The sequence below is a fragment of the Dermacentor andersoni genome, chromosome 2, assembly GCF_023375885.2.
Source record: "Dermacentor andersoni chromosome 2, qqDerAnde1_hic_scaffold, whole genome shotgun sequence".
NCBI lineage: Eukaryota > Metazoa > Arthropoda > Arachnida > Ixodida > Ixodidae > Dermacentor > Dermacentor andersoni.
In genome coordinates this window covers 187,208,773-187,236,339 of record NC_092815.1, presented here as the reverse complement: position 1 = coordinate 187,236,339, position 27,567 = coordinate 187,208,773, and the positions used below count along the sequence as shown (strand labels likewise).

At 43.6% G+C, this 27,567-nt stretch overlaps 1 protein-coding gene across 1 annotated transcript in view; it reads right to left on the bottom strand.

The window, feature by feature from the left end:
* Positions 1 to 27,567, bottom strand: part of ATP6AP2 (ATPase H(+)-transporting accessory protein 2) — a 44,647-nt gene that overhangs the window by 14,277 nt on the left and 2,803 nt on the right. The window contains exons 3-7 of the mRNA XM_050187121.3: positions 25,162 to 25,293; positions 19,803 to 19,904; positions 16,656 to 16,847; positions 5,898 to 6,044; positions 1,866 to 1,982 (exon numbers count right to left, since the gene is read on the bottom strand). Coding sequence (XP_050043078.1) covers positions 1,866 to 1,982; positions 5,898 to 6,044; positions 16,656 to 16,847; positions 19,803 to 19,904; positions 25,162 to 25,293 — 690 coding nt within the window. The remainder of the gene's footprint in view (positions 1 to 1,865; positions 1,983 to 5,897; positions 6,045 to 16,655; positions 16,848 to 19,802; positions 19,905 to 25,161; positions 25,294 to 27,567) is intronic.

Sequence of the window (27,567 nt, the reverse complement as noted above, 5' to 3'; positions counted from 1 at the left end):
TTGGTGTGCCACTTGTTTTCACGCACTGAGCAGATTGGAACGCAAGTTGCAAGTGCACTCGCAAGCACAAAATAAAAAGACGGGGTATTTGTTAGCTTTGCATGACGCCAAGGAGGAATGATAATCCCAACGTTTTTACTTGTACACTGATATACTGCTTCATCATTACTTGTATATATTGCAACTGCTGTAATTTAGTCAAGGTTTCGATGAAAATTTGTCTGGTCAGGCATCGAAGTGAAAAAAGGTCTGCAGTCACTGACCAAGTCCAACGAAAAGAAAGGGACTTGGTCAACGACTGTAAACGTTTTTAAGTGGTGTAATTACACCTGAGGAGCATTGACTTTCGTACCTCTTACAAAAAAAAATGTATAGCTGTTCATATGTATATTTATTGTGCAGTATAAAATAATAAGTATGTATTAACTATTTTCATTCTGTCTACACTGCCCTGATGAAAAGGCTCAGTTTTCATGTGATACTGCATTAAAAGCAGACTCCAAGAGCAAGAGACTTTGTGTGTATGCATTTTGTGGGCTTATGTTTGTGCGATTCCTGTTATATTGCTTTCCCTCTTAGATTGGATTGGTCTTGGATTGGCTTGTGCCTTGGTTAGGGTAGAGTTGACTACAAGTGGTATCAACTAGGCAACTAAGCAGACTGTTACTTTCGATTTCAAGGAGGCACCAGCAACATATCAATCTCTCGCTTTTCTGCTCGACTCTGTCAACTCAGTGGTCAAATTGGCATGCGGTCGTGCAGGCGGAGAAGGACGCAGTCTGAAACTCAAGCGGCACACTGTAAGGTGTCCAAACTATTGGTCAGCAACTGTGCTGCATCGGGGAGGCACACACGACTCTCAGAAAGCTGACAAACCGCCTCGCCAAAGAAAGCAAGTGCCCTGGATGGCCAGTGCATGTTCACACTCGCCACCTTTTGTGAAATGCCGTACAGCGGCCCCTCACTCCGAACACCGTTTGTAGGCCCACAATGTTCTCTTTTCGTAGCTTCGAGTGAGCCGTCACAAGGCTAGCTTTGGATTTACATGGTCGGCTCGAAAATATTATGTGACAGTATGCCGATCCCTGGCTGCAAGCGCATTTACACAGATGGCAGATGCCGACAAAAAAAAGGGGGGGAGGGGGGAAGTCACGCGAACTTGCTGTGGGCCTCCCAATTTCAGAACTCTTTATGGTCAGCATCGATGACAATGCAGAACGGTGCCAAGTAACGCTGTGCGCATTCCCTTCTTTTGTCTGTCACACAGATTGGCCTTATAATGAGCTGGCGATAACCAACGGAAACCACCTGCCATAAAAATGATAAACTGTCTTGTTTTCTAGAAAGAAAACTGAAAAGCAGTAAGCACAGCATGGCCCAGTATTAAACTGAAAGCCTCACTGGTACTTAGGACAACTTTTCTATGCTATTTGTTCACCTTCAGAGGACAAACGCACTTAATTCTATTTGACACATATATTATCAATGAGAAATATTTTCCAGACCTTCTATACCGAGTTGTTATCAATGCTGGCATACTAATTTGCTGTTGCCTCATTAAGAATAGAGCGCATCTCGATTCATAGGTACCTAAGTTACTTATAGCTCGCAAGATTCTTATTAAGTAATGTGATTAGCCTCCTGAGCATGTGCAGCGCTGTGTTTCTTGGACAAAAGCTGCAAGCATAAAAGTTTGTGTTGAATTTTTTTATACTCGATATTCAAATTGAAATCTATGATTCGGTATTCACACTACCCTAGTTATTACTTCTACATTTCAGTTAAATAACTTTTAAATGCCCTATGCTCTTCTTGGCTTCATATGCTAAAGCGATGTGCTGCAATTGTGTGCAACAAGGACTTACGTCTTCAGCTGCAAGGAGAGAGCGAGCCTTGCGGACGGGACCCGTTGTTTTGTCGTTCTGCGTGATGACCACCAGAAGGGCCTTGTCGCCATACGCTTTCTTCAGGGTGCTTTTGGCCTGGAAGGGAAACCACACAGCCATGTAAACACGAACTTTGGCAGAAACATGCAGCAGTCAGTCAACACTAACAAGTAGAGACTGGAAGCCCTAAAAACTTATGTTTTAGGGGCCTATAACAGGTACTAAAGCTGTCATTCAGGGCATATATACGTGCCAAGTACTGTTTCTTGGGCACATACAGGCTCAATTACTAAAGATTTTGCTTTGAATCTGCAGATATAATTAAGATTTTTAAGGAACACAACCCACTAAACCCCTGCTTTGTGAAATTAATTTTATTTTCTCGATAAAATGGAATGAGGCAAGTTGAATAAGTGACAAAACACATATAACATCTAGTGTGACTAGACACCATAAGAAAAGCTTTAAATGATCTACCCACAATGTCTTTCGGTGTCTTGCAGATTCACGGACAGTCGATGTGTACATGAACCCATTCCCTCCTTGAATTTTCCAGTTGGTAGTAAGCACTTGTATCGAGTCTGTACATTTCTTCATCTTCATTTGTCAGTGCATTGTTGTCATTAGCTGTAAAGCAATACCAACTTGCCCAGTTTTCTATTCTCATCAAGTTATTGCTTGCGGTTACAAATATGCACCCCCCCCCCCCCATGCATTTCAATTTCCGTCAGAGTAAACAGGCTGTTTGAGGAAGCTGATTGGCATGTTTCACTGTGCACTCTGTGGAGCGGGGAATCGATTCACATGCAGCACGATTAAAGGACCCCTCACAAGGCCCAATAGGAAAGTTTGGTTTCACAGTAAAATCTCTATATAATGAACTTCAGGGGATCACAGCAAATTGTTCATTATTATGAAAGGGCGTTATAGTGAAAGCCCCAAAACGAACCATTTCGACCATCAACCCATTAGTTTATTAGTTGTCACCGTTTGAGCTTTCCACGAAAACATTGCTGCTGGCTCTTGGTCTGTGCTGTTGCTATTTTCCATAGATTCCGCCACCACACACCACTGTAGCACCATGTACAGAGTGGCGCACAAAAAAAGACACTGATGCCAAGAAAAGCACCGACGAAGAAGGAGCTCCATGTCGCCTATAGAGCGTGATGTTTCTTTTTGTTTGTTTGTTTTTAGCATTGCTTGTTTGTGAACACCGCAACTGTCTCACTCGAGGTGGACAGCTGAACTACTCCAAAGTTTAAGCGCTTGTAAACTACACCATCCGGAAAGTGCAAGTGCATGGCATCACCGCGAACAAGGAGGTTACATTTCTTCGTGCGTAGCTGGTACAGAAAGAAGAGGCTTGTGCAGTAAGAAAGGCGAAAGAAAAAAGAGACATGCCTGGGTTGTCGGGGCGGAGCATGTGCTCACAAAACCCGATACACCGTCGCCTCTGGCACAGAAAAATGAAAAAGATTCTCTTCCAGCATTTTCTTCCTCCGGCACCATCTCGGGTTTTCCGAACCCATGTTCACAGCATCAGCTTTCTGAGCCTTGTCGTCTGCTAGCCCACTGTTTCGGCTGCCATAAAGGACACACAGAAATCTACAAATTCCTAGATTTTGGAATATTAGTTCTTAGTAGTGAGGCATTGTTAACATGACACAGAAACTGAATAATGATCGTTATTCTAAATAGTTCGGTATTCTGAAGTTCACAGTCCTGATATATTTTTCTATCGAAACTAGCTGCCGACAGAGATACTCCCTTGTTTTGCCTCAACTAGTGTCCGCAAGCGACATCCATTCCCTACCTTCTCTCATACCGGAGCCCAGGGACTATGCCACATCCACGTGATAAGCCCCGCCTCCTTCTCATTTTTCTTCTCTTCATTTTGTACAGGGCACTTCCAGTGGTGATTTTGTGCTTTCTACATTAGGTTATTGACCTAATTATTAGGTTATTATTAGGTTACATTAGTTGGTGACGTTGCAGGCAGTGAATCTTATGCATAGGCGTTTGTGCGTGTGACCTTAATTCTCCAGCAGGAGGTAGGGCTCCTTCAAAAGGGAGGGTGCATCGGCCTTTGTTCAAAGTTCACGTTTTCACGCCGTGGAGTGGTGTGAGTTTGGATGTGTGCTGCCCTAGAACGGGGGGAATAGGTTTCAACTTGCCTTGCTTTTCAATCCTTCTGCAGTTCAGTGGTAGTTCTTCTGGCTATCTCGCGTGTGACAATGTTAAAAAACGATCCTTGTCCTGTATTCTTTCTGGTGTTTTGTTTTTATGTGTGCTGCCCAAGAATGGAGCAGTTTGATACTTTGAAGCCGCGATTGTCAGTGCGTAATCTATGCAAAGTGCTTCTCTGTTTGCAATGGCCAACCCTGATGTGGGGCTACTTAAAATAAAAGAAAAACCTCAACATTTATGCCTGAACTTTAAGCTATGTGATCAGAACAAAAACCAGTTCATGTTGCTCCAGGAGTTGACTTATGTTGGTTCTGCACATCCACTGACAAAAAAGACATAAAATGAGAGTAATCTGCTTAAGCCATTGACATATCTTTCTTTTATTTGAAAGACCACGAGTAATGCTGTAGGATAATCAACATTCAATAATTTGTACCCAATCAAGATGGTAGTTTTTAGCAGCCCAAACAATATTCCTGCAATGAGATTTGCTCTCATTTCGAATACTGGCTCTTATATCTAAAATACAAGAGCAAGTACTTGCATCAAGTACCAATTATGAGTCTGTATTTTGCATTGTGGGGTCACTGACTCTCACATTCCCTGATGGGTCTCCTGGAATCTGGCTTTCCTGAATAGCACATATGACTGCACAAGTCTGTGTAGTTGTGCAGTATGATGAGAGACGGCCAGAGTATTCTGATGCCAGAGCCAACTGACGGCGTGGATACGTGGATGCAAGAAAAGCTCGCTTCCACCTCTTTGGCTGCAGGATGTTATAGCATGTGGACTGATTGCACATTTGTCTGTCTGCTCCGCAGAACTGACCCGCAGAGGCCTTCCCGATCGCTCAAACATGTCTTATTTCATGTGACTGCACCTGTAAACAACTTGGGCATTGGTTTCCTGCATGGGGCAAACATATTGTTTGATATCCTTGCACAGTGAGTTGAATTTCCTTGATTCCCAAGACAGTTCCATTGGCATGCTACATACATTGTGTGTCGGCTAGCTGGCTCACTGAAACCATGTGCGATAAATGCCCTTTTACATCTTTACACTACTGTGTAATGTGTTCCTTGCTCCTAGAGTGCTTGAGATCACCCAACAATAGTTGTATCTGAAACACATTTTTTATGGGTATTGTGTGTCTAAATTCTAGATAATGAGCAAAACGAGAACAAGGTGAAAGCGGGAGCCAATGTTTCGAGTGGACTTGTATTTTTCAAGGCGACATAAAAGACAAGGCGACGAAAAGACAAATCCACTTGTCGAAACATTGGCTCCCGCTTTCACCTTGTTCTCATTTTGCTCATCGTCTTGAATTTCCATCTCCTGCCTTCCCCTTGTTTTCCCTAAATACTAGATACAATTTTAAGGTGTCTTGCCCAGCCTTTGTTTTGTCTCCAAGCTCCCTTATCAGACCTTTGTCTAAAAGATGGGCACATAACTTTCTTCATTTTAAAATCACCTTCTGGTCTTATTATGCCTCTCAGATGCCTAGTGGCAGTCCACTGCAGGTGAATATTACCATGCTGATACTGCTCACAATATTGAAACAAAACAAAGGTTCGCAGTACCGGTGATACTAGATTAGAAGAGATATTCTTGCACTGGAATTTTTCATTACCAATGTCGATACTTTGAGACTGTCATCGGTGCTTAAGGAAAAGTTAAAAAACCTCAGTACAGGCACCTGAAACAAATATGGAGGTTTCATAAGGTAGCTAGTTTCGTTGTATGGCCTTAGGATGAATGTATGTATTTGCATACATTCAACCCTAAGTTATTAAGAACTATCATTGTAATACAGTCAATACTGACCTTGTCCACGAATTCGCGGATGAGCCGCAAGGCATGAGAGGCCTGGTAAGATTCCTCCGTATAACGATCCACAACATGACGAAGGCCACTCAGCCGCAGCCACACCACACTCGGAGCCGTGGCGCTCTTGGTTGCCTGTCTTGACAGCTGTGGGGCGAACGAGAGCTGTCAGCCAAACACTGCTACTCAATGGGATTCTGTTTCAATGCAGAACGCACTGCTCTTAGAGGAGTACTAACATGATATTTCCAACTATAAAGTAATTTTTTTGCGATAAATGATGGCCTTAGATTTCTAAGCCCCCTCAAAATAATGGGAAGCCTCGGAGCATCCCAAATAATTTAGGTGTAAATGCATTTCTACAGTCTCTTTTTGGTTTCACTTCTACTATGACATGACATGATACAGTATGTGGTCACGTGGAAGCAGGACAGTGCAACATTTTGACATTCACTATGGCTTGCCAGGTTGCTTGGTACTTGTTGCTGCGACTGCTGCTACTTGTTATGAGAGCCGATGTAGCAGCTTCTGCAAAGCTTGCACAACAAACTGCATGGAATGCACGGAATTCTGAATTCGTGCACTGCCTCTAATCCTGGCAAGCATGTGCATTATTTCATGGCATCAATAAATCATTATTTGGATGTGTTTGGCTGCGCACCGGTTAATTTGGATGACCCTCGAAGTGCACGAAGCATCAGAAATGTGCGACGCAACAGAGCAAGAGTGTCCAACTGAAACAAAGCAACAAAGTCCACTAATGTTATCAGCGGGTACCATGACAGGATCATCATAAATACATGGCTTGTATGACAATGCATTGGCCACATGCCTTCAGGACTGCATGGTTGTCATCTGCGATTGCAACAACAGCAATCTTGGATTCATATGCAGTGGTTGTTGGGCGCATTAGTTTCATTTTGATTCAGTGTATGGCACAGAGTGTCACAAATATTGCAGAAGTAATCAAAGATGAAAAGCAATTCTACTGTGGCTCTCGTTCTGACATACAAAGTGTCAGAATGGAACAAAAACGTAACCGAAACATCGTTTATTATTTTGTTTTGGAGTGAAACCAAAATATTCGTGATTTGTTTTTGGTACGAGGGGAAAGTTGGCAATCCAAAACAACCAACGTCAAGCAAAGTCAGAATTGGCGCATATCTCGGGGATCTGCATAAGCGCATATCTCAGGCAGGGATAATGCAAGCGATAGCCGCTCCACTAATATAAGCTTGCAGCTCGGTGCACTAGCAGATTGGCATTGTAGCGAAACCCAGGGTTTGCACGCTGAAGAGCTTATCGTTTCATTTTTTACGGGTTGATCTTTCTTGACGGCCTGAGCAGCAGCGAGAGGGCACTGCTTTTTTATCTGAATTTAACTATGAGAGTGGCGACTGCAAAGGCCTTGCATATTCGAACTCCTTCACCTGCTCAAGCCATTCAGCACAAGCCTCCAAAAAGGGATACATACTGGAATTTCAAGAAATGCAACACTAAAACGCAGTAAGAAAAATAAAACAATTTACTGCAAGACTTGCAACATTCCCTTCTTGTTTTCATCAAGGAACTGCTTTGCCACATTGAACGTACAACTATAGGCCTTCCAATTAAGTTTTTGTATTGGGAGTACTGTTAAAGAGAAAAATTTGCATCTTTTTAGCATTTTCTTTTCTTTTTACATACAAGCATACTTGAATAAGTCTGGTTCAACTTTATTCTATATGGTTTATGGCAATTAAGATGTTATGTTCTATGCCTAGAACTTCTATGTCTAAAATGCATATTTATTCTGGTTTGTTTTCATGTATTGAATTTAATTTTGAGTGAATAGCTCCTTCAGGAAAAGAACCCAAGTGTAACCTGCAAAAAGCAGGTGTTATCCCCACAGTAGGAAAAGAATTCCCGCAAGTCACAAATGCCAGATGCATGGAACTCGTACCACTCGCACGACAGCCTTTACAGTGGTTAATGGCTTGGCTTGTTTTGTTTGGGCATTGCCGGCAGCTACTAGATCATCTAGGCTTCACTAGCTTCGGTTTCGAGGGGGCACCGGCGATATGGCAGGCAACCATGATGATGACCACAACGGAAATGCATGAAAACTGCATGTAGAAAATGTCTGAATTATTGAACTTCGTGCTGAAAGGAATCCGAAATTCTGGTTGTCCTTATACATTAGGTCTACGGGGCCAGTGGTGGTTTCGCAAAGCTGTCCAAATAATCAAGCATGTCCGAATTATCAGTCTGAGACAGTACTTATATGAAGGCACGCATTCTGCACTGCTGCCGATACTTATCAGTCACGATATGACGAGACCTACGCATTCTGATGATGATTGGAGTTTCTTGGCGCAAGGGCCAGAAGTAACCACAGCATCTGTGCCAATTTATGGAAAACAGAAATTATGTTTGTGGGTTTCGTCAGTAAACATACTCATGTTGTGTTAACACAGCAAGCATTTGCTAAATGTTTTCTTGGTACATTTAATATTCTCACATTCAGTCAACAAGTTTTTATCTTTCGCTTGCTTCATGAACCAGTACATTTTGCATAAAGCACACGTGACAAAAAATTCAGATGTCGCAATGTGTGCGTGCCACTGCATCTTGATCAATACAGTACATAGCCAAGTGCTGTAGCACACTGCATGAAAAGAGACCACCGGAAAACTGTTGACTTCTGTCAGCACCCAACGAACGTACAGTCGAATCTCGTTAATTCAAACACGCTTCATTCGAACATTAGGTTTATTCGAACTGACGCCATGGTCCCGTCAAAATTATGTGTATTCTAATGGGTGAAATTCAAACAGGCAAGCATTTACGATGGTTAATTCAAGCATACTGTGCTCCGACAATGCTCTCAGCAGCCCGCCAAATCATGCGGCAGCACCTCTGACCAGCATTGCTCTGACCCTGCCACAGAGGAAGAGCTTAGGAGAGACTCCTCAATGTTGTGCGCGAAGGAAAAAGAAACGTGGCGGAAATTTGTGTGCAGGCGTGTGCAACCGCGCATCACCAATTACACTGTTCGTGACGAGTTAGTGACTTCTGTTAGTGTTGCGGCACCGCCCTGTACCCCATAGAGTTAATGTACAGGAACGTCTGAAATTTCAGACGCAGGAAACCTCCGCCGTCCAATTTTTGCCATGACCGCAGGTCCGTAACGGCAGTAATCGAAGCCACCGCTATCACTATTTTGATTATCGTGCCAGCTCGAGCCGGCACTCTCGCATGCAGATTTGCTGGCTGGATCTATTCGAGGCCTAGCGGTGTGGCCTAGCAGCCACACGGTGGCAACGCTACGCCTCATTCGCTACCAAGCTTATGGCTGTTCGGTGCCATGTTTTTCATTAAAACAATTCGCTGCTGTTAGCAATGGCACTGACTCCACCTTTGTAATCTTCGCCACTGGCTTTGGAGCGTGGAAAGCATGGCGCATTGCATAATGTCAGTTCCCGAAATTGAACTTCGCCCCAATATAGCACTCTTACGCAGTGACGCATACCAAAAGTTCAAAGGGGGCAATTGTCATGGGACATGGTGTGTTTCCTTTAATTGTACACGCGTGCACCTGGCGCCTCCTATCACAGTACAAGCATCGATATGCCCAATAACTGACTAATTTGTACCTACGTGTGAATAAATCTTGTGGAATTTCCCACTCGTGTTAGCTCAGTGCACGCGCGCCACTGCAGGTAAGTCCTCCATTCAACTGGCTTCCTTTAATTCTAACTTATTTATTTATTTATTGAACTTCTCTTAATTTTAACAAATTTTCAGGCCCCTTTGAGTTCGAGTTATCAAGATTCGACTGTTCGTACCTGTTCACATGCACGAAAAGGGCATGCCATAGTGTTTAGAATTCTCGGATTGAAAACACAAGACCATTAGTTAAAAGGAAGCTTTAGCGGAGGGGCTCCTATCTAAATACATGAGAAAAGAGAAACCATTTTTCTTGGCAACCACTGCATAAAATTTGATGAGGTCTGTTGCATTTAAATGAAAAATTTAAGCTCTAATGACTGTTAGTAAATTTTCTATACAGACAGTCAATTTCTTAATAAAAATTGTTGAAAACTGCAATTATTCACAAGACAGAACTATCAAGTTTAGAACTGTAACTCGGCAATGAAAAACAATACAGTAAACTCTCAGTTGTACGAACGTCGGTTTATCAAATATTTCAGAATAACGAACTTTTTAAAAATCCCCGGCAGTTTTCTTATAGATTCTATGCAAAAGTGTTTCACTGAAACAAATTTCGGAACAGTCAATATTTCAGTTTAGCGAACTCGCTCAAAGGACCAAGGCTTATTTTTACGATCAGTTCAACGAAGTTTTGCGCACTGCACTGCAGGCGCAACCGATGCGCGCCCTCATCAAACCGCCGCTCCAGCGGCCCTGGGGCAAAGCGGCGGCGCGGAAAACGAACGGCAACGAGGCATTGCCTGCGAGATCGCCCGCACAAAACGAGCAAGCATGTTGCAGCTGAGGTTGTAGGGTACATTGGAAAGTTGAGACTTTGTGTCTCAACAGCAAGCTGTGCCAGAAGAAGTGTACAAAAAGATTGACTCTTTGGACAGTTTTGTTACTTCCTGTGCTGTAAAAGTGCAAGTACAGGAGAAGATTAGAGATTCTTTCTTTAAGTGAGAAGGGCAGCATTATAACTGTTATGAATCTTGTACTTGTTGATATGTAGAAATTCCATTTCACACATTTCTAACACTGTGGATGCCATGCCTTATGTTGGTCTAGTGAATATTCAGTTTAGTGAACTTTCAGTTAAGTGTACTATTTCCTTCGGTCCCTTGAAGTTCACTTAAGTGAGAGTTCACTGTATCACTTTTCCGTAAATTTCAACTAATAATACATCCAAAGCGGACAAAATTAATGTATTATACAGGCCTCTCAAGTAGACCACTAATTTGTTAGTAGGACTTTTACAAAACCCTTGTAAGCAATGTAACTAATTCACGTAGGAGATAAATTGATCTATCAAATTTCTTTGCTTTGAACACTAACGAACAGATGCATTTTCCAGAACTGTGATATCTGTTCTTGGTGAAGAGCTACAAACTTGTAAACATTGTGCTTCTATTTCTTTCAAGCGTACGAATTTTTGAAAACAATTTTAAATAATTCAGGCTATAAATCAATATTCTGCTTCCAACAGTCACCAGAATTTAGTTTTCGCTCTCAAATGCAACAAATTTGATTAAAATCAGCCCAGTGGTTATTTCAGAAAAGCGTTTCTGCATTTCACATGTATTTGAATAGACAGCATCGGAGTTCGGCCCGAGCTAAAGCTGCCTCTTAAATTCCAGGTCAGATATCACTTTTCCCCACCACCCTATGCCACACCTAATCCTATGACAAACAAACCCATGAACGAACACGGTCAGTCAATTTGCTAGCTCATCACTGCAGCTTCCAGTAAGTAACACTTATTTTCTGTGAAAATGTGCCATATTTACTCTGACAAAGCTCACCTTCGTCTAAGCCACGCACCACCACTTTGAGCACGAAAATTAAGGGAAAATAAAAGTTTCACTAATCATCACGTGCACAGTACCTACATGCGTGTCCTCAGAGATTGCATCATTGCAACACTACGATCTTGGAGGTCACACCCACGGGCTGTTTAACTTCCACAAGCCACTATTAGACAGCATTAGTTACTGTCCTGCTAATGATGGCATTGTCATCACCACCATATCCGTCCTCTCACGCGGAATAGATCCAGCATGTTTAAACAGTATTGGCAGTGCCAGAGGCTGTGTTCAGGCTTGCGAGTGTGTCAGTGCACTCATCAGATGTGGACAAAAGAAAGGACGCGGCACACATAGCAGTGCAAGAAGACTTAGACAAAAGGCACAGAAAACAGCCCGAACAAGCGCTGCCATTTGTATCAACAACTGGCAACCAGCGTGAGCAAGGACCCAAAATCTGTTGAGAGCACCATTCAATTCAGTTCTTGAGAGGGTGCAATTTCTAAATGTGCTAGCACAGAAACTCATAGCAGCCTCTATCAGGAAGAATTGAACAGCAAAACTTCTCACTTGACAGATACTACTACCACGATGATGACAGAATGAGACAATGAAGGGCTCAATGGGCAAAAATTTACACTCATCAGGATTAAATACTTTTTTTCCTTATTACAAGTTACCCTAAAATATTTTCTGAAATGAAGTGAATGACAAATTACCTTCAGGGAAGTCAATACAAGAAGTCACAGTGACCACAGTGACATATGAGGGAAAATTATAATGCAAGTTAATAATTTTCATGCTAGTTGTCAATCCCATTGTTACTGAACAGACACAGCATGAACATGCAACAACTTCGACTACCATCGCCACAAGACGAGTGTCATCACAACACAGTGACAGAACCAGTTTTCTTGTAGGATCATGACTACAACTCACTGCTTCCACACTTCAATTATAAAACCTCATTTAAAAGTTGAGTTCTGTTGCCTTTTAAGCTAGCAGCAACAGAATCGAGTCACATGTTTTTGCCAGTCCAGACTTGCATGCATCACAGGACAAACTTCCGAAGCAGTTAGTCCAGGTGCGGGTCAGTGTCTCGTTACCAATTGTAGTGGGGTGTTTTGAGAAATTCGGAGTATCAAACACAATGGACTGCAAAGAAGGTGACATGCAGTGGTCTGTAGACAGCGATAAAGAGTTGTTCGAGACTTAATTATGATGTACATTGGTTGTAAATAAATTTTCATTGTATGAAGCCAAATTCTGCAAGTTTCTTATGATTTCTGACTGCCAGTGCTACATATATTGTGTGACAAGATAAGGTGCACTTTAGTATTGACTGCACATTGTTTTTACAACGAAGCTATTCGGGGCTACTTTCCCCACTATCGTGTCCGTGTGTAGAAAATAAATCCCGAAGATAGTACAATGCCGGGCCAACCCACGGCAGAGGTGACGCAGGCGTTAAGCACTCCTCATACATGAGCCGATCCCAAAGACACAGTAAAAGCTCGCTAACTTGAATTCCACGGGAATGCCATGAAAATTCTGATTATACAAAATTCGAACTAATCAAAGTCAGAGAAAAAAACTGCTCGGTTAAGGCGCACATATACCGTATTTACTCGCATAATGGTCGCACTCGCGTAATGATCGCACCCCTTAATTTTGTCGTCAAAATTCGATTTTTTTTATTTCCCGTGTAATGATCGCACCCTGAACTTGCCGCAGCGATATGTCGTGTGCCAAGTCTAGCTAATAATGATCGCGCTTACCATCTGTCGAATGCTACGCGAACGACTCGTCTGCACGCACCAAACATTCTTAAGTAGATGCCTCATTTCATTACTTTCATCACTTTCCGCACTTCCATGGCAAAAAGACGTACAACCAAACTTGCCTTTATTATGGGTAGGCTTTATAATGGTTGTGGTCAACAAAAACAAAAAAGGCAGCTTTCGATTCCTCTCGTCTGCACTTGTGGGCACGCAACAACTCGCGCGCGGCAATGATAGTAGCCACGTTTTCACTGATACGTTAAAAGTGTACCCTATTCATACGCCGACGCTTGTAACACAGCTAAGATATTTGCCCACCCTTAGCGGAAACATGCCATGTTAGGATAGTAGTGAAGACAGATGCCGCAGTTTCCGCAGCACGCCGGCCATGTGTTTCGATGTCACTGGCAGCTAAGCATGCCCATCTCTGTTTCTGTCCCCTCAAAGTGGACATGGCTACGTTATTGCCGCAAACTTGCCGATATTAACGATATTATTCATCACTGATACGGAAGAAACTGTTTCAATGCACGTAATGTACTCACGAGAAGAAAAAAAAAGATCGCGTTTGGCGCATTCGGCTTGCTCCGCCGGTCGCCATTTTTGTTTTGGTGTCCCGCACCCGCATTCCGCAGCAAACGCGGGACGAAAAAAAAAAATTTTTTTCTCGCAGGAAATTTAACCCGCGTAATGATCGCACCCCTGAATTTGCGTCAATTTTTCTGACAAAAAAGTGCGATCATTACGCGAGTAAATACGGTAGTCCGACGCGGCGTGAGCACGCGCACGCACACACTATGTCATATCGGCGTGAACAACAACGTCTACACTTCGAATCACTGGTGCAGCCAACGTAACCGGACACGGTCAACGCGGTCCGATGTGCCCGACGTCAAGGTAGCTCTTGCTCCATCTGCGTGTTCGTCGCACTGACTGGCGTGGAGAAAAAAAAATGTCGCAGTTTCACCTGCAAAGCGAACCATCGATCGCAATAACAAATTAGTGGACAGCTATACAAAGTAAGTATAGTAGTTTTACCGGCCGTATTCGCTTACCGTATTTACACGATTGTAAGTCGACCCCCCCACATTGCGTGCGATAGGGGAAAAAAAAAATAGAGCATACCCATGGGCGCATTCGATAACAAAAATTTATTGGTAGCTGACATGGTCACTGGACTACTCGTCTTCACTAGTGCTGCCATCGTCATCGCTGCTACAGTCCCGCAGCGCGTTGTCATCCAGCAAAATTCCACATTTGGCAAACAACCGCACCACGACATCTTGTGGAACAGCAGCCCGCTCCGAATGCGCCTAACCACACGCAGCCATCAGGGGGCTCTTTTGACAGGTCCGGTTGGCGTAATTTCGCGGTCTTCTGCCGCCAACCATTCGTTGTACTCCCAGTGGAGCAGGTCCTTAAAAGGCGAAGATCTGGACTTGTTTCATGACCATGTCGCACTTCACCGGCAGGGACCGATCACACATTTCAGCGACGTATGCCGCAAGCTTGGCCTACAACTCCGGAAAGCGTCCAGACTTCGGTACATGATGGGAAATTCCTCACTTGCCGTCACAGGTGAAAATTTCACTTTCGCTGCAGTAGCCACTCTCGCACCATCCATTCAGAAACGTCGAACTTGCGGCCCGCTGCGCAGTGATTTGTTTCTTTTGCGTAAAGGAAGGCAGCCCTCTTGAACACTGCTGTGAGAGTGCCAATTGATTAGTGGGCCTGGAGCACTCATGACGACTGAGGAAGCATGGAAGCAGCACGTGGCCGGCGGTCAAGTCGAACGCGTCAAACCAATGCCTTTGGTCAAGAGCATAGAGAAAGCTAAGAGCTACAGGCATAGAGCTACAGGGAAAGAGAAACACGTGAGCGCTGTCTGCTTTTCCATTAACTACCGATACTCCCCGCAAGTGCCACCGTTCTGAGGATGCCACCGTGAATGGAACAGAGGTGCTTCCATCAACTACCAACACCCCCCCATGAGTGTTGTGTGCACTGTAAAACTCTCAAAAATGTTGAAAAACCCTTCCGAAAAGCGAACAAATAAGCGGGATAGCGAACAGCTACGGGTAGGGCCATAGAGCAAACATGAAATTGTAACTACGTTGTAGCTCCCATTGGTCTCGCTTTTTTGCCGGTGCCATGTTTTGGTTTCGATTGTAAGTAGACCTCTCCACTTCAGATTTTACAATTTACAAAGATAGGTCAACTTACAATCGTGTAAATACGGTACTAACTAAATGAGCAAGCCCGGTGTCACGTGCACAGGTAAGCATGAACACATCTCGCTCGATGACCACGGAAACTCGCTGAAAAACGCTGGAGTGAGGAAATGTGGCAGTTGCAGCGAGCGGATTGATTTTTGTACAGCTCTCGCTTCAATGCGAACGAAACGTAGAAAGCACATCGCATACAAAGCTACCAGCACTATGCGCACTCTGCAAACATCGCAGATTACTTTTAAGATAAGGCGCACACAGGCGTGCACTTTGGCCATGTCGCAGATTGCTTTCAAAGTATGGTGCCCGCATGGCCACACTGTAAGCAGCAGCGGCCGGAGAAGAACATCCCCTCCCTCACAGCCGTGCCTCGTGCACGACAGGAGAGGGTGCGCTCAGCCCCGCCTTCCTTGCTTACGCATGCGAGGTTGAGCCGCGTTCACCGGCTCACTTTCGCACGCTTTCGCTCATACACAAAGAACATGGCGCGCGGCGATGGTGTTATCGTTATTGCCACTCATGGAAAAAGCAAAGCTGCGCGGCCCGCGCAGCGATGCCAGTGTCACCAACAAGCTGCTGCGCACTAGCACTCTCCCCATCCATGATGGCATGGAGCTCGAATTATCGGTGGGGATGCAGATTGCAGTGTGAATTAGCGGGATGTGCTACATATTGCTTTCAATACATTGCAGGACGATTTATGGCTGCTACTTTGAATTATCCAAAATTTCAAATTAACGAGTTGTGAATTAACGAGGTTTTATTCCACTGCAATGCGGGGCCGACCAGCAGTCGAAGTGCAGTTCACCATCAAGGGCCCCATGTACACAGCTTCGCTGGTTATCCTTCTTCACAGAGTGGAAGGGCACTGAATTCTTCTTTTACAATGAAACCATAAGAACTGGGTGCACAATATAATCAGAGGGATGTTAGAACCAGGCAAATATTTCCAAATGAAGCAGCTTGGTCATTTGTTCTGCCTATTCAATTCATTCGACCAGCCAGATAATTCGATCAATTTCACCAGTCCCATCAAAGTCAAATGAACAGAAGTTGAGTGTATTCATATGTTGGACGAACCATCAAGTGTGGTGCTTCCGCAGGTACGAATGCCAGATTTGTCTCCTGTGCTCTTTTCCCGATACCCAATACCGACATGCGCACATTGTTTACTTTTTTTTTTTTCAGCGAACGTATTATAGTGGCAACCATCTCTTACAATGCTATCACATGGCACAAAACGCACTCGCATACCTGCTCCAGCATGAGCTTAGCAGTGTGCAGCTCGACAGCAAACTGGTCATCTCCGGGCAGGGACACGTTGAACGTGCCATCGCGGAGCACCTTCGACAGCTCGACGTCCTTGACGGCCTCCTTCAGGCGGCTGTCTACCTCCGGTGAGACGGTCAGCAGCAGTTCAGGATAGGCCATCTTGGCACCATACAGCTGCAGCCACAGGGAACAGAAACGAGTCATTCACTTGGTAAATGTACACAGATAGAAATCATTGAGGTGTATGAATTTAGACAGCAAGGAATAGAATTCATCATGCAAGAGAAACTAAAGCACAAAATACTTTTAGATTGTTAAACTAAAGCCATTTTTACTGTGGGAAGAGGCTCGGTAAGCCAGAAAAAAAATTTAAAACTAAAGATGGGCAGTGACATCACTTTTAGGTTCCCGCACAAGCTCATCGTGACATAGATTTGACACCATCTGCTTGGGCCTAGTTATTATGGATTGCGTTTCAATTTAGAAGAGCCAAAGACCAAATTGAGCAAGTTTCAAGAAAATTTACGAAGCCATAACGACCCTTAAATGTAAAAAAATACTTCAAAATTTGTAACAACACACTGACATACCAACTCTGGGGTTTCGGCACAAAATTTAGAAATTGGAACTTTGACCTTCACTTTGTGTTCTAATAATCAGCCTACCACTGCAAAATTCACTAAACTAATTTCAAGGATCTTTCTGGGCCTCTTGCATTATGGAGGCTTTGATTGCAGTAAGTAATTTGATGTCATGGTTATGCACAAGTTCAGCCAGAAACACACTGACATTGACTATTTTTCCTGCGCCATCCGTCAAAACGGATGACTGTGGAATTATTTTTTGACCTTGCATCTTCCAACCTCTGTCAACAGTAACGTGATGATATAGAGCTGCAAGCACCGATAGAATACCTGGAAGGAGATCGACTGCAACCCCTGCTACTGTTCACACACCAATTGTCATCTTTTTGCCTTCACAATGACTTGCTCTAGAAGGGTAACTCTTTAGCCTACAGAAACAGCTTACTTGGTGGTTGTACTGATTACACTCAATGAGTACATGCCACGATGAGCACAAGCTCTTAATTTCACACGTGCTACGGCACAGATCAAGCACTGCTAATGCTGGCTGAAAACAAAAATGTCAAGCACAGTATCAAAACTGTCCACAACTGCCAACACCACAAGGTTCCCCCCATGAGGCCGGCCGATCTCTCCAGCCCATAAGTCTCCTTCATGCACCCTTTGAATAGGTCGCTATGGATTTACTTGGCAGGTTCTCGAAGCTCTTTGGCTGATAAACGTTCAATTGTTGTTGCCACCAATGACTTCACATGGTACTGTGAAACCCAAGACCTTCAGCAAGCTACAACTTCCAGCTTGACTTACTTTATTAAAAACATTTTCCTCTGCCAAGGTGCTTCAGCTCTTGTCACAACAGATCGTGGCACAGTGGTGACAGCACAGCTGCTCCAAGAGATCCTACAATTCAGTGGCACCTCACACCATATACCACCTGCCAAGCAATGGTCTAACTAAATGAATAAAAAAAATTAATTGCATATAAGCTTTGTATGTATGCCGCTAAGGATAACAAAAATTGGGACAAAGTGCGTCCAATGCTGCATTTGCATACAATATCTGCCTACTGTACTTCAATCCTGACCAAAGATTCCGGATGGTGCCCATACATACCTGTGGGACCAAACTTTCACTATTTGAATCCCAAAATTAGTCGTCGCCAGATAATTCAAACTTGGCTGTTCATAATGCATGCACCCAACCACAAAAGTGACCGCAGTGGTGACTTATGGGTGGTGTCCAAGTCACATCCCTGTAATGGCTCTCTTTGGGTAAAAGAAGCCGATCTCGAAGGCCATACTTTTGCAGACAGCATGTGCAGGAAGCAATTGCAGAGCTGGAAACATGTCACAGACACCATGTTTTGGACACCACCTATAGCAGCAGCATCTGTTTTGGCAGGACTTACAGTGAATGCATCAAAACATATGTCCTCTCCTGTTGAAAACGTCTACTTTTTGCCTGCCCCAGGAAGACTTTAAAGCGAAAATGGCAGCTCACAATGAATAATTACAGTAGTTATCCAATTCTAATGCAAAATGCACCAATTCCAAGAAGAACTCTGCACATTTGACAACCAGCCAATGGGGAAGAAAATCCTCATTGCAATGGAGCTGGGACTGCAACCTCTGGCACTTAACAGCACTGTTTCGAAGAAAATTCCATGCTCTTCAGTGCCAAAGCTAAGCAGATTCATGACGGTAAATTTTTTGTGAAGGTATGTGGCTTCTCAATGCAGTGTGGCTCTTCAAATGCTCGAGAATGTGTGGCAGTGACGAATGGCCAAGAGAAATAGCAGGCCTAATTCTTGATTTCTTTAAGCCTTTAAGAGCAAGTTCTAGCAAATGAAAGTTTAAAGGTAAAAGCACACTGCCTTCATTTATTTTGGTAGTTACCTCACTGTTACCTTTGCTTGGCTCTTATGCTTTCATTTATAGACCAGTGAGAAACATGTCAACAGGGTTCTACTACGAGTATAACTGGGCACCCTTAAAAAGTCATCAAAATAGCTTATTGAGCTGACCGATAGGATACTGACTCGGTGGTGAGAATCTCAAGAGCACTCAATTTACAGGTCAATCCCATTTTAAAGGGATCACTCTAACATGTGGCTATCACTTTGCTGGAGCTCTTGCTGCAACAGCAGGCCAACACTACGTCACAGGGGTGTAGACAGGCGCCAGCGCTACCAAACTGCACGTCATCTGCTACAAAGCCAGGTGGTTGTACACTTGCCAGAGAAAAAATCCTGCACTTGCTCTACACTCCCATGTACCCTTTAAAAGTGGGCCGAGCTGCACCGTGGATGGCATGAAAAAGTACCCTTGCCCACAGTATGTTCACACTAATATGCTACATAGCATTGACGAACTCCTTCAATTAAAGGAATTTCAAGGGCCATCAACTTGAGCAACAAGGAAAAGAGCCCCTGTGAAGCATACAAAAATTGTCTGTTCACACCTATGTGAAACATTTCATTACGCATTCCTTGTTTCCCTCTGAAGTGCAAATAACAACGTACAGTAACAGACAACGTTGTACGCACCTTTTCACCTGTCTTCATGTAGAGGACCACAGGTTCTTGCTCTGCAAACCTCTCCAGTGTTCTCTCGGAAAGCAGCTCCAGTTGCTGCTGAAGGCTTGCATCCTACAAAATGAAGGCATGAATAAGACACTCGGCAATGTCTACACAATGGCAGTTGGACCACAGTGTGTTCTAATGAAATAATGAAAGTGTACTAGTACAATACTAGTGTGCAACAACTGAACCCCGGTCCAGCAAGTGCAAGTTCTCTGAAACAATCACGGCAACAAAGCATTTTTCAACCTTCTGCCAGTGACTAACGGAACTAAGCTGGTGGCTCAGTTTTACAATGACAAAAACCATCTGCACTTTCAAATCAGTTTTGCAGCCCAATTTCAGCGTAAGTGAACTGCAGCTCAAGTAATTAAAGTGTATACCATCAAAAGGCACCTCTGTGTATGTGTGTTACTTCAAAAACAGTGCATTAATTTAATTGTGAGGCATCAATATTCAGTACAGCTGGCATTGCACAGCGTGCATGTTCATCCAAAAATGCAATAAGCAAGAAGCAAAGTAAGGCTATGAGAGCAGTCAAGGCTGTCTGTGTTTGCAGACATCAACACTTCTTGTCCTGTCCTGTCGGAAATAGAATCCAGAAGATGGCTCTTGTTAAGACACATTAAACAGAGCTTCCATTCACAGATATAGGGCTTCCACGGAGAGTGCTGCCACAAGGAGCAGTCCCTCCTTCGGTTTTATAGAAACCTTGATAAGAACAAATACGGAAACATAGCTAGCAGTTTCAAGGTGCTGTTAGCTACGTTTCCGTACTTGTTCTTAATAAGGTTTCTATAAAACGAAACAAGGTACCACTCCCTGTTTATGCCTTTCAGCTCCAGCTAACACTGTAGGTTGATGACCTCTAGCTGCACTGAGGAGCTGCAGTCTTCCTGTGTCCCTGGGAAATGGCTGACAAACAGATGGTCGCTCCGTTTTCCATCTCCAAATGAATTGAGGCATTGCTGAAACTGCGCCAGGAGGTTCTCAACATGCTCAGAAGTTACAGTGTTGCACTTTCTGCTCCCCATGCATGAACGTTTATTTTCTAATTATAAAATGTTGTCTGATGCTAGCAATCACTGAAAAAAAAAGCCATTTTCATTCAAGTGTCAAAATATTATGCAGAAGACATTCGCAATGATTGTCAATGTAAGCGAATAGCACATACAAACAAACAAATGAACAAATGAATGAACAAATGAATGAACAAACGAATGAACAAACGAATGAACAAATGAACTAGTGAGCAGCAGTTGCAATCCTGCTATATAGATTACATTTGCGCCCGTAAGAAAACGTGACCACAGTTTTCTTTAAGACGACTTTCCCACCCAGTTCTCAAACATGCTCCTCAGCCATCTTGTTTGGACAGCAAAGTACCCTGCATCATTTTTTACTTCGATGCTGTCTTTGCAAAGCTGTCCACTTTGATGGCTTCGTCAGGATTGGAACAAGGCTTAAGGGGACCGCTGTCTGCTCAGCCGTATCATCATCATCATCAGCCTAGTTACGCCCACTGCAGGGCAAAGGCCTCTCCCATACTTCTCCAACTACCCCGGTCATGTACTAATTGTGGCCATGTTGTCCCTGCAAACGTCTTAATGTCATCCGCCCACCTAACTTTCTGCCGCCCCCTACTACGCTTTACTTCCCTTGGAATCCAGTCCGTAACCCTTAATGACCATCGGTTATCTTCCCTCCTCATTACATGTCCGGCCCATGCCCATTTCTTTTTCTTGATTTCAACTAAGATGTCATTTACCCGCGTTTGCTCCCTCACCCAATCTGCTCTTTTCTTATCCCTTAACGTTACACCTATCATTCTTCTTTCCATGGCTCGTTGCGTCGTCCTCAATTTCAGCAGAACCCTTTTCGTAAGCCTCCAGGTTTCTGCCCCGTAGGTGAGTACTGGTAAGACACAGCTGTTATACACTTTCCTCTTGAGGGATAGTGGCAACCTGCTGTTCATGACTTGAGAATGCCTGCCAAACGCCCCCCAGCCCATTCTTATTCTTCTGGTTATTTCAGTCTCATGATCCGGATCCGTAGTCACTACCTGCCCTAAGTAGATGTATTCCCTTACCACTTCCAGTGCCTCGCTACATATCGTAAACTGCTGTTCTCTTCCGAGACTGTTAAACATTACTTTAGTTTTCTGTAGATTAATTTTCAGACCCACCCTTCTGCTTTGCCTCTCCAGGTCAGTGAGCATGCATTGCAATTGGTCTCCTGAGTTACTAAGCAAGGCAATATCATCAGCGAATCGCAAGTTGCTAAGGTATTCTCCATCAACTTTTATCCCCAATTCTTCCCACTCCAGGTCTCTGAATACCTCCTGTAAACACGCTGTGAATAGCATTGGAGATATCGTATCTCCCTGTCTGACGCCTTTCTTTATTGGGATTTTGTTGCTTTCTTTGTGGAGGATTACGGTGGCTGTGGAACCGCTATAGATAGCTTCCAGTATCTTTACATATGGCTCATCTACACCCTGATTCCGTAGTGCCTCCATGACTGCTGAGGTTTCGACTGAATCAAATGCTTTTTCGTAATCAATGAAGGCTATGTATAAGGGTTGGTTATATTCCGCACATTTCTCTATCACCTGATTGATAGTGTGAATAGGGTCTATTGTTGAGTATCCTTTACGGAATCCTGCCTGGTCCTTTGGTTGACAGAAGTCTAAGGTATTCCTGATTCTATTTGCGATTACCTTAGTAAATACTTTGTACGCAACGGACAGTAAGCTGATCGGTCCATAATTTTTCAAGTCTTTGGCGTCCCCTTTCTTATGGATTAGGATTATGTTAGCGTTCTTCCAAGATTCCGGTACGTTCGAGGTCATGAGGCATTGTGTATATAGGGCGGCCAACCTTTCTAGGACAGTGTTCCCACCATCCTTCAACAAATCTGCTGTTACCTGATCCTCCCCAGCTGCCTTCCCCCCTTTGCATAGCTCCCAAGGCGTTCTTTACCTCTTCCGGTGTTACTTGTGGGATTTCAAGTTCCTCTAGACTATTCTCTCTCACCTTATCGTCGTGGGTGTTACTGGTACTGTATAAATCTCTATAAAACTCTTCAGCCACTTGAACTATCTCATCCATATTAGTAACGATATTGCCGGCTTCGTCTCTTAACGCATACATCTGATTCTTGCCTATTCCTAGTTTCTTCTGTACTGCTTTTAGGCTTCCTCCGTTCCTGAGAGCCTGTTCAATTCTATCCATATTATAGTTCCTTAATGTCCGCTGTCTTACGCTTGTTGATTAACTTAGAAAGTTCTGCCAGTTCTATTCTAGCTGTAGGGTTAGAGGCTTTCATACATTGGCGTTTCTTGATCAGATCTTTCGTCTCCTGCGATAGCTTACTGGTTTCCTGTTTAACGGCGTTACCACCGACTTCTATTGCGCACTCCTTAATGATGCCCATAAGATTGTCGTTCATTGCTTCAACACTATGGTCCTCTTCCTGGGTTACTGGGTCCTCTTCCAAAGCCGTATACTTTGCCATTTATGGCGACTATTGGAACACAGCCAAAATTGTAGCTTTTTCCTCATATGGCCACTTGCTGATTGGAAAACCAGTGCACCCTACAAGTCCGAACTCAGCCAGGTGCCACTAAATATGTAACGGTGAGCTGCATGCACCCAATGGGCCAAGTGTTGTGCAGCCCTTCCTTACAGTCATTAAAATCTGCAAGCAATTGTTCTGTTCTTAGAGAAGAGCAAAACATTGAAGAAAAAAAAAACATTCTAAATTGCTTGCAAAAGCCCATGAATGGGTTGTGACCTTGCAGCCTCTCCATGACATCCGAGATAGTCAACCCCATACAAGATTATTTAACAAAATGGTAATTTCGAGGTCGAAACAGAGCATGCCGTGTGCCAAAAATTTTGTTGGTAAAACAGTGTCAAGGGATGAGCAAGTTCATTGGTAGAAATGCCTAATAAAAGCAGTCAAACTGTGCGTCTTTTGTCTTCAAGTGCAATGGCTCACCATGGTAAACAGCACAAAAAATGAACATGTCCATTCCTTCTGTCTTCGCTTTCTGGGCTGTTTACTTTCAAAAGCCATATTGAACCAACCAGTCCAGCGTGGCACACTTCTTCAATTGCAGTAATTAGATTTTTATTATCAGCCACTGACTGACTAAGCAACCTTAGCCAGGATGATGTATGCCAATGGATGCAGTAGTGGCCAATGCTGTTCTTCTGTCATGCCTACTAGCTTAACGAATGTAAGTAGGCAGACGTAACAGTTACATGCAGGTATACTAGCAGCTTATTGTTTCAAAAATGAGCTCTTTATTTCAAAAGTTCATAAGGACAACTTCATGTGTCAAATCAAATTGTGGTATTGACATACCAAAGAAACACACAGAGGCTGCGAGAGACAAGCAATAGGGGAGGGTTTCCAGGTTTTTCTAACATGCTCCTAAACCAGTACACAAGTGTTTTATTGTGATAGCAATTAGGTATATGGACGTTTGAGGCACATCTGCACCATCAATGTTGTTGTGGTGTCCTGCTATCAACAACGCACGTGTGGTCCACACGTGGAGGACTACGAGGCCTCCAGGGACGTTAGAAGGCCTCCAGGGGCTTTAGAAGTGACGAAGCAAAGTGGAAGCACAATTGCACTTCACTCAACCGGTTTTACCGGAGCCAGGGCAGCATTCTGGTTTCCACTGCTGACATGAGCGTTGTGTGCATGCACATACATTAACGTTTCTTCTGAGCAGCTGCGTGCACACAACATCGTGGTAAACATTGAGCTAAATTTATGTTATCCTTTCTTTGGACATTGAACAACACCGACGGTGTTCCTTTGGTCCCATTTTGTGCGCCATTGAGAAGCGAGACCTGCAGCACCACTGGCACGTTCCTCATCGCACTAACATTTCAAGACACATTCAGTGGAACACTAAACCTTGTTATTGCTCTCACCTTAGGATGAAACAGATATGTTTTTTTTTATAATCTGCCATTACCGGAATACTGTGGCTTCGAATCGAACCCTCAACCTTGTGCTCAGCAGCAGAACACCATGTGCACTAAGCCACCATAGATATAGTGGGTCCCTATAGTGAGATAGGTGGGTCCCTTCACATGCCAATGCAAGCTTTGCTCGGCAGTACATTCAGCCTCCCAAACCATTGGCTGCTCTCCAAAGTCACAAAAGAACTGCTTTCTTTTGTCTCTTCAGAGCTGTGAAAAGCCTTTAGCACTAGTAATGACTACACAACCCACCTTAATTCATGATTACATGAACAGCAAGCTTCAAGTTCTAGCACGAGTGGTGCAAATACAAGCGTACGTACGTTTTCTAGAGGAAAATTTTTTCCCGAGACATCCAATGTTGTGTCGCCATCAAAGCCATCAAAGTCCAGTACGAGGGTCGTTTTGGGGACCTTGAAAGGGTTCACAGGTGCTAGGCTGTTCCAGGGGTCAGACTGCAGAACATGGAGATATATTAGCAGACGCAATGTCATTAATTGCACATGTACAATGGATGCTGCAATCTTCATTATTTGTAAACAAAGTGCCCATACTGGGTGCCAAATGTCATAATGTGCATTCTATTTTGTGCTGGCAAGACCACGTTTCTCTATACTATGAATAAATAGTATACATTTCCATCAATGTGCTCACATTACAGAAACCTGTACATCTTGAAGGGCCATCTTGCCTTAAGGTAAACAGCCGATATTTGAAGTGCTTTGTATTCTCTTCAAGCTACATCAAGACATTTCCGAGGCAGGAGACAACCAGCAAAATATTAGCAGGAACATAATGCCATTGCAGGTGCTCCTACACTTATGATCTATAACACTACCCCATGAGCACAAAAAATGACATAGTGGGTCCAAAGCTCTCACTCCAGGTACCAAGCATCTCAAAAGTGTTTCGTGACATTCTTCACCAGTGTGCTGCCGAGGTCAGTAGCCATGAGACATGCATGTGCACACTAGGCCTACGAAAGCTACAAATGTGGCCACCAATGGCAGCCCATTTGCTTTTTCAACAAACTGGCACAGCAGCAAAAAAAAAAAATTAAATATAATCAATTTGCCAGCTCACTCAAAGGCTACCGCTCACTCCTTGGTTTTTTTGTTTTTTGATTCAGAGAACACTGGCAATTTTTATTCAATGCATAAAAAATCTTGCCTGTCTTAATTACTCTAGGCACTCAAACCTCGCTGAGCAACCTACATTTGCTGTCTACATAGAACTGTGCCAGCTGTGCAAATTGTAAAACATTAAAAATCATCAGGTCTTGAGATCCTGAAACCGCACAGTGGGTTATGAGAAGCCCTGTAGAGGAGGGCTTAGTTTTGACCACCCCCTGAACACCCGCCCAATGCACAGTACAGGAGCGTTCTTCCATTCCAACCTCGTCAAAATGCTGCCACTGCAGCTGGGCATCGAACTAATGACCTAAGGTCTAGCAGCAGTACGTCATAGCCACTGCTTTGTTGTAAAGTGCTGAAGCACTTCAGCAACAACAACCAAGCTGCTTTTAAGCAATTTAATTAAAAATTAATTAAATTCTGGGGTCTTATGTGCCAAAACCACAATGGAATTATGAGGCACACCATAGTAAGGGACTCCGGATTAATGTTGACTACCTGGGTTTTTTTAATGTGCACCCAAATTTAAGTACACAAGCATAGTTTCTTTTCTTTTCACCCCCATCAAAATGTGGCCATCATGGTCAGGATCGAACCTGCAACCTTGAGCTTAGCAGCACAATGCCTTAGCCTAGTGCTAAGCTACTGCAGTGGTTGTTTTTAAGAAAGGGTTGGGCGACGTTAAATGTGGCGAACTGTGACATTATGTAATAGAAGCTTGTATATATAGAGCTAGGCTGACCAAATCGGCATGATAGTGAAGCTTTATTTGATGCATTGTTCAAGCAAGCTTGAAATTCCGCTGTAAACAGTGACATCACATGTCTCCCCAGTCACCCTTGAGTTTAACTATTGTACTTTCACACATAACATGGTTCCATGGGCTTCATAGACTCATTGCACAACACTGGCTTTTTCCGAGAGCCGCTGGACACATTGCAGATGAGCCATATGATGTCAAGCCTCGCATCCAAGAAAGAAATGCTTCTTGCAAATGTTTTGATGGTTTGTTGATGCCACAAGAAACGAGTATTGGTTGTTTTACAGATTAAAGACTATGAGAAGCACCAAATCTTATAATTCTTATCGTAGCACCACATGATCCCTTGAAAGGTGTCCTGAACCACTTTTCTTTGGACCCTCAAAAACACCTTGGAACAAGATTGTGTCACCCAGGGATACACTAGCAAATAATTTTTTCAAGAAGGCCAGTAAGAATGTAGATACTATGAGCGCAATATTTATCCGTCTCATTCCTCCTCAATGTCCTCCGTTCTGAAGGAACAAAGTGGCACTGGCTGAGGTGCCCCACCTACGGTGCTAAGTCACCTGTTGTGTTTCTTCTGTTTCATCACAATGCTGTACTTCTTTCAGCAGAAATTGATGGCCGCTGTTGGCAACACATATTTTCAGTCACTGTTAGTACTATGGTAATGTCAGTCATCACTTTGCTGTGCTGCAGTGTACAAGATAGCGGCACACATCTAGTACGTTTTTTTCCCATACTAGAAGGTGTGGGTAGCACATTTCCTTTCGCACAAATCTCTATGGCAATCACATAATTTTTGAGGTTTGAACAAAACATTGTCTTTGCTC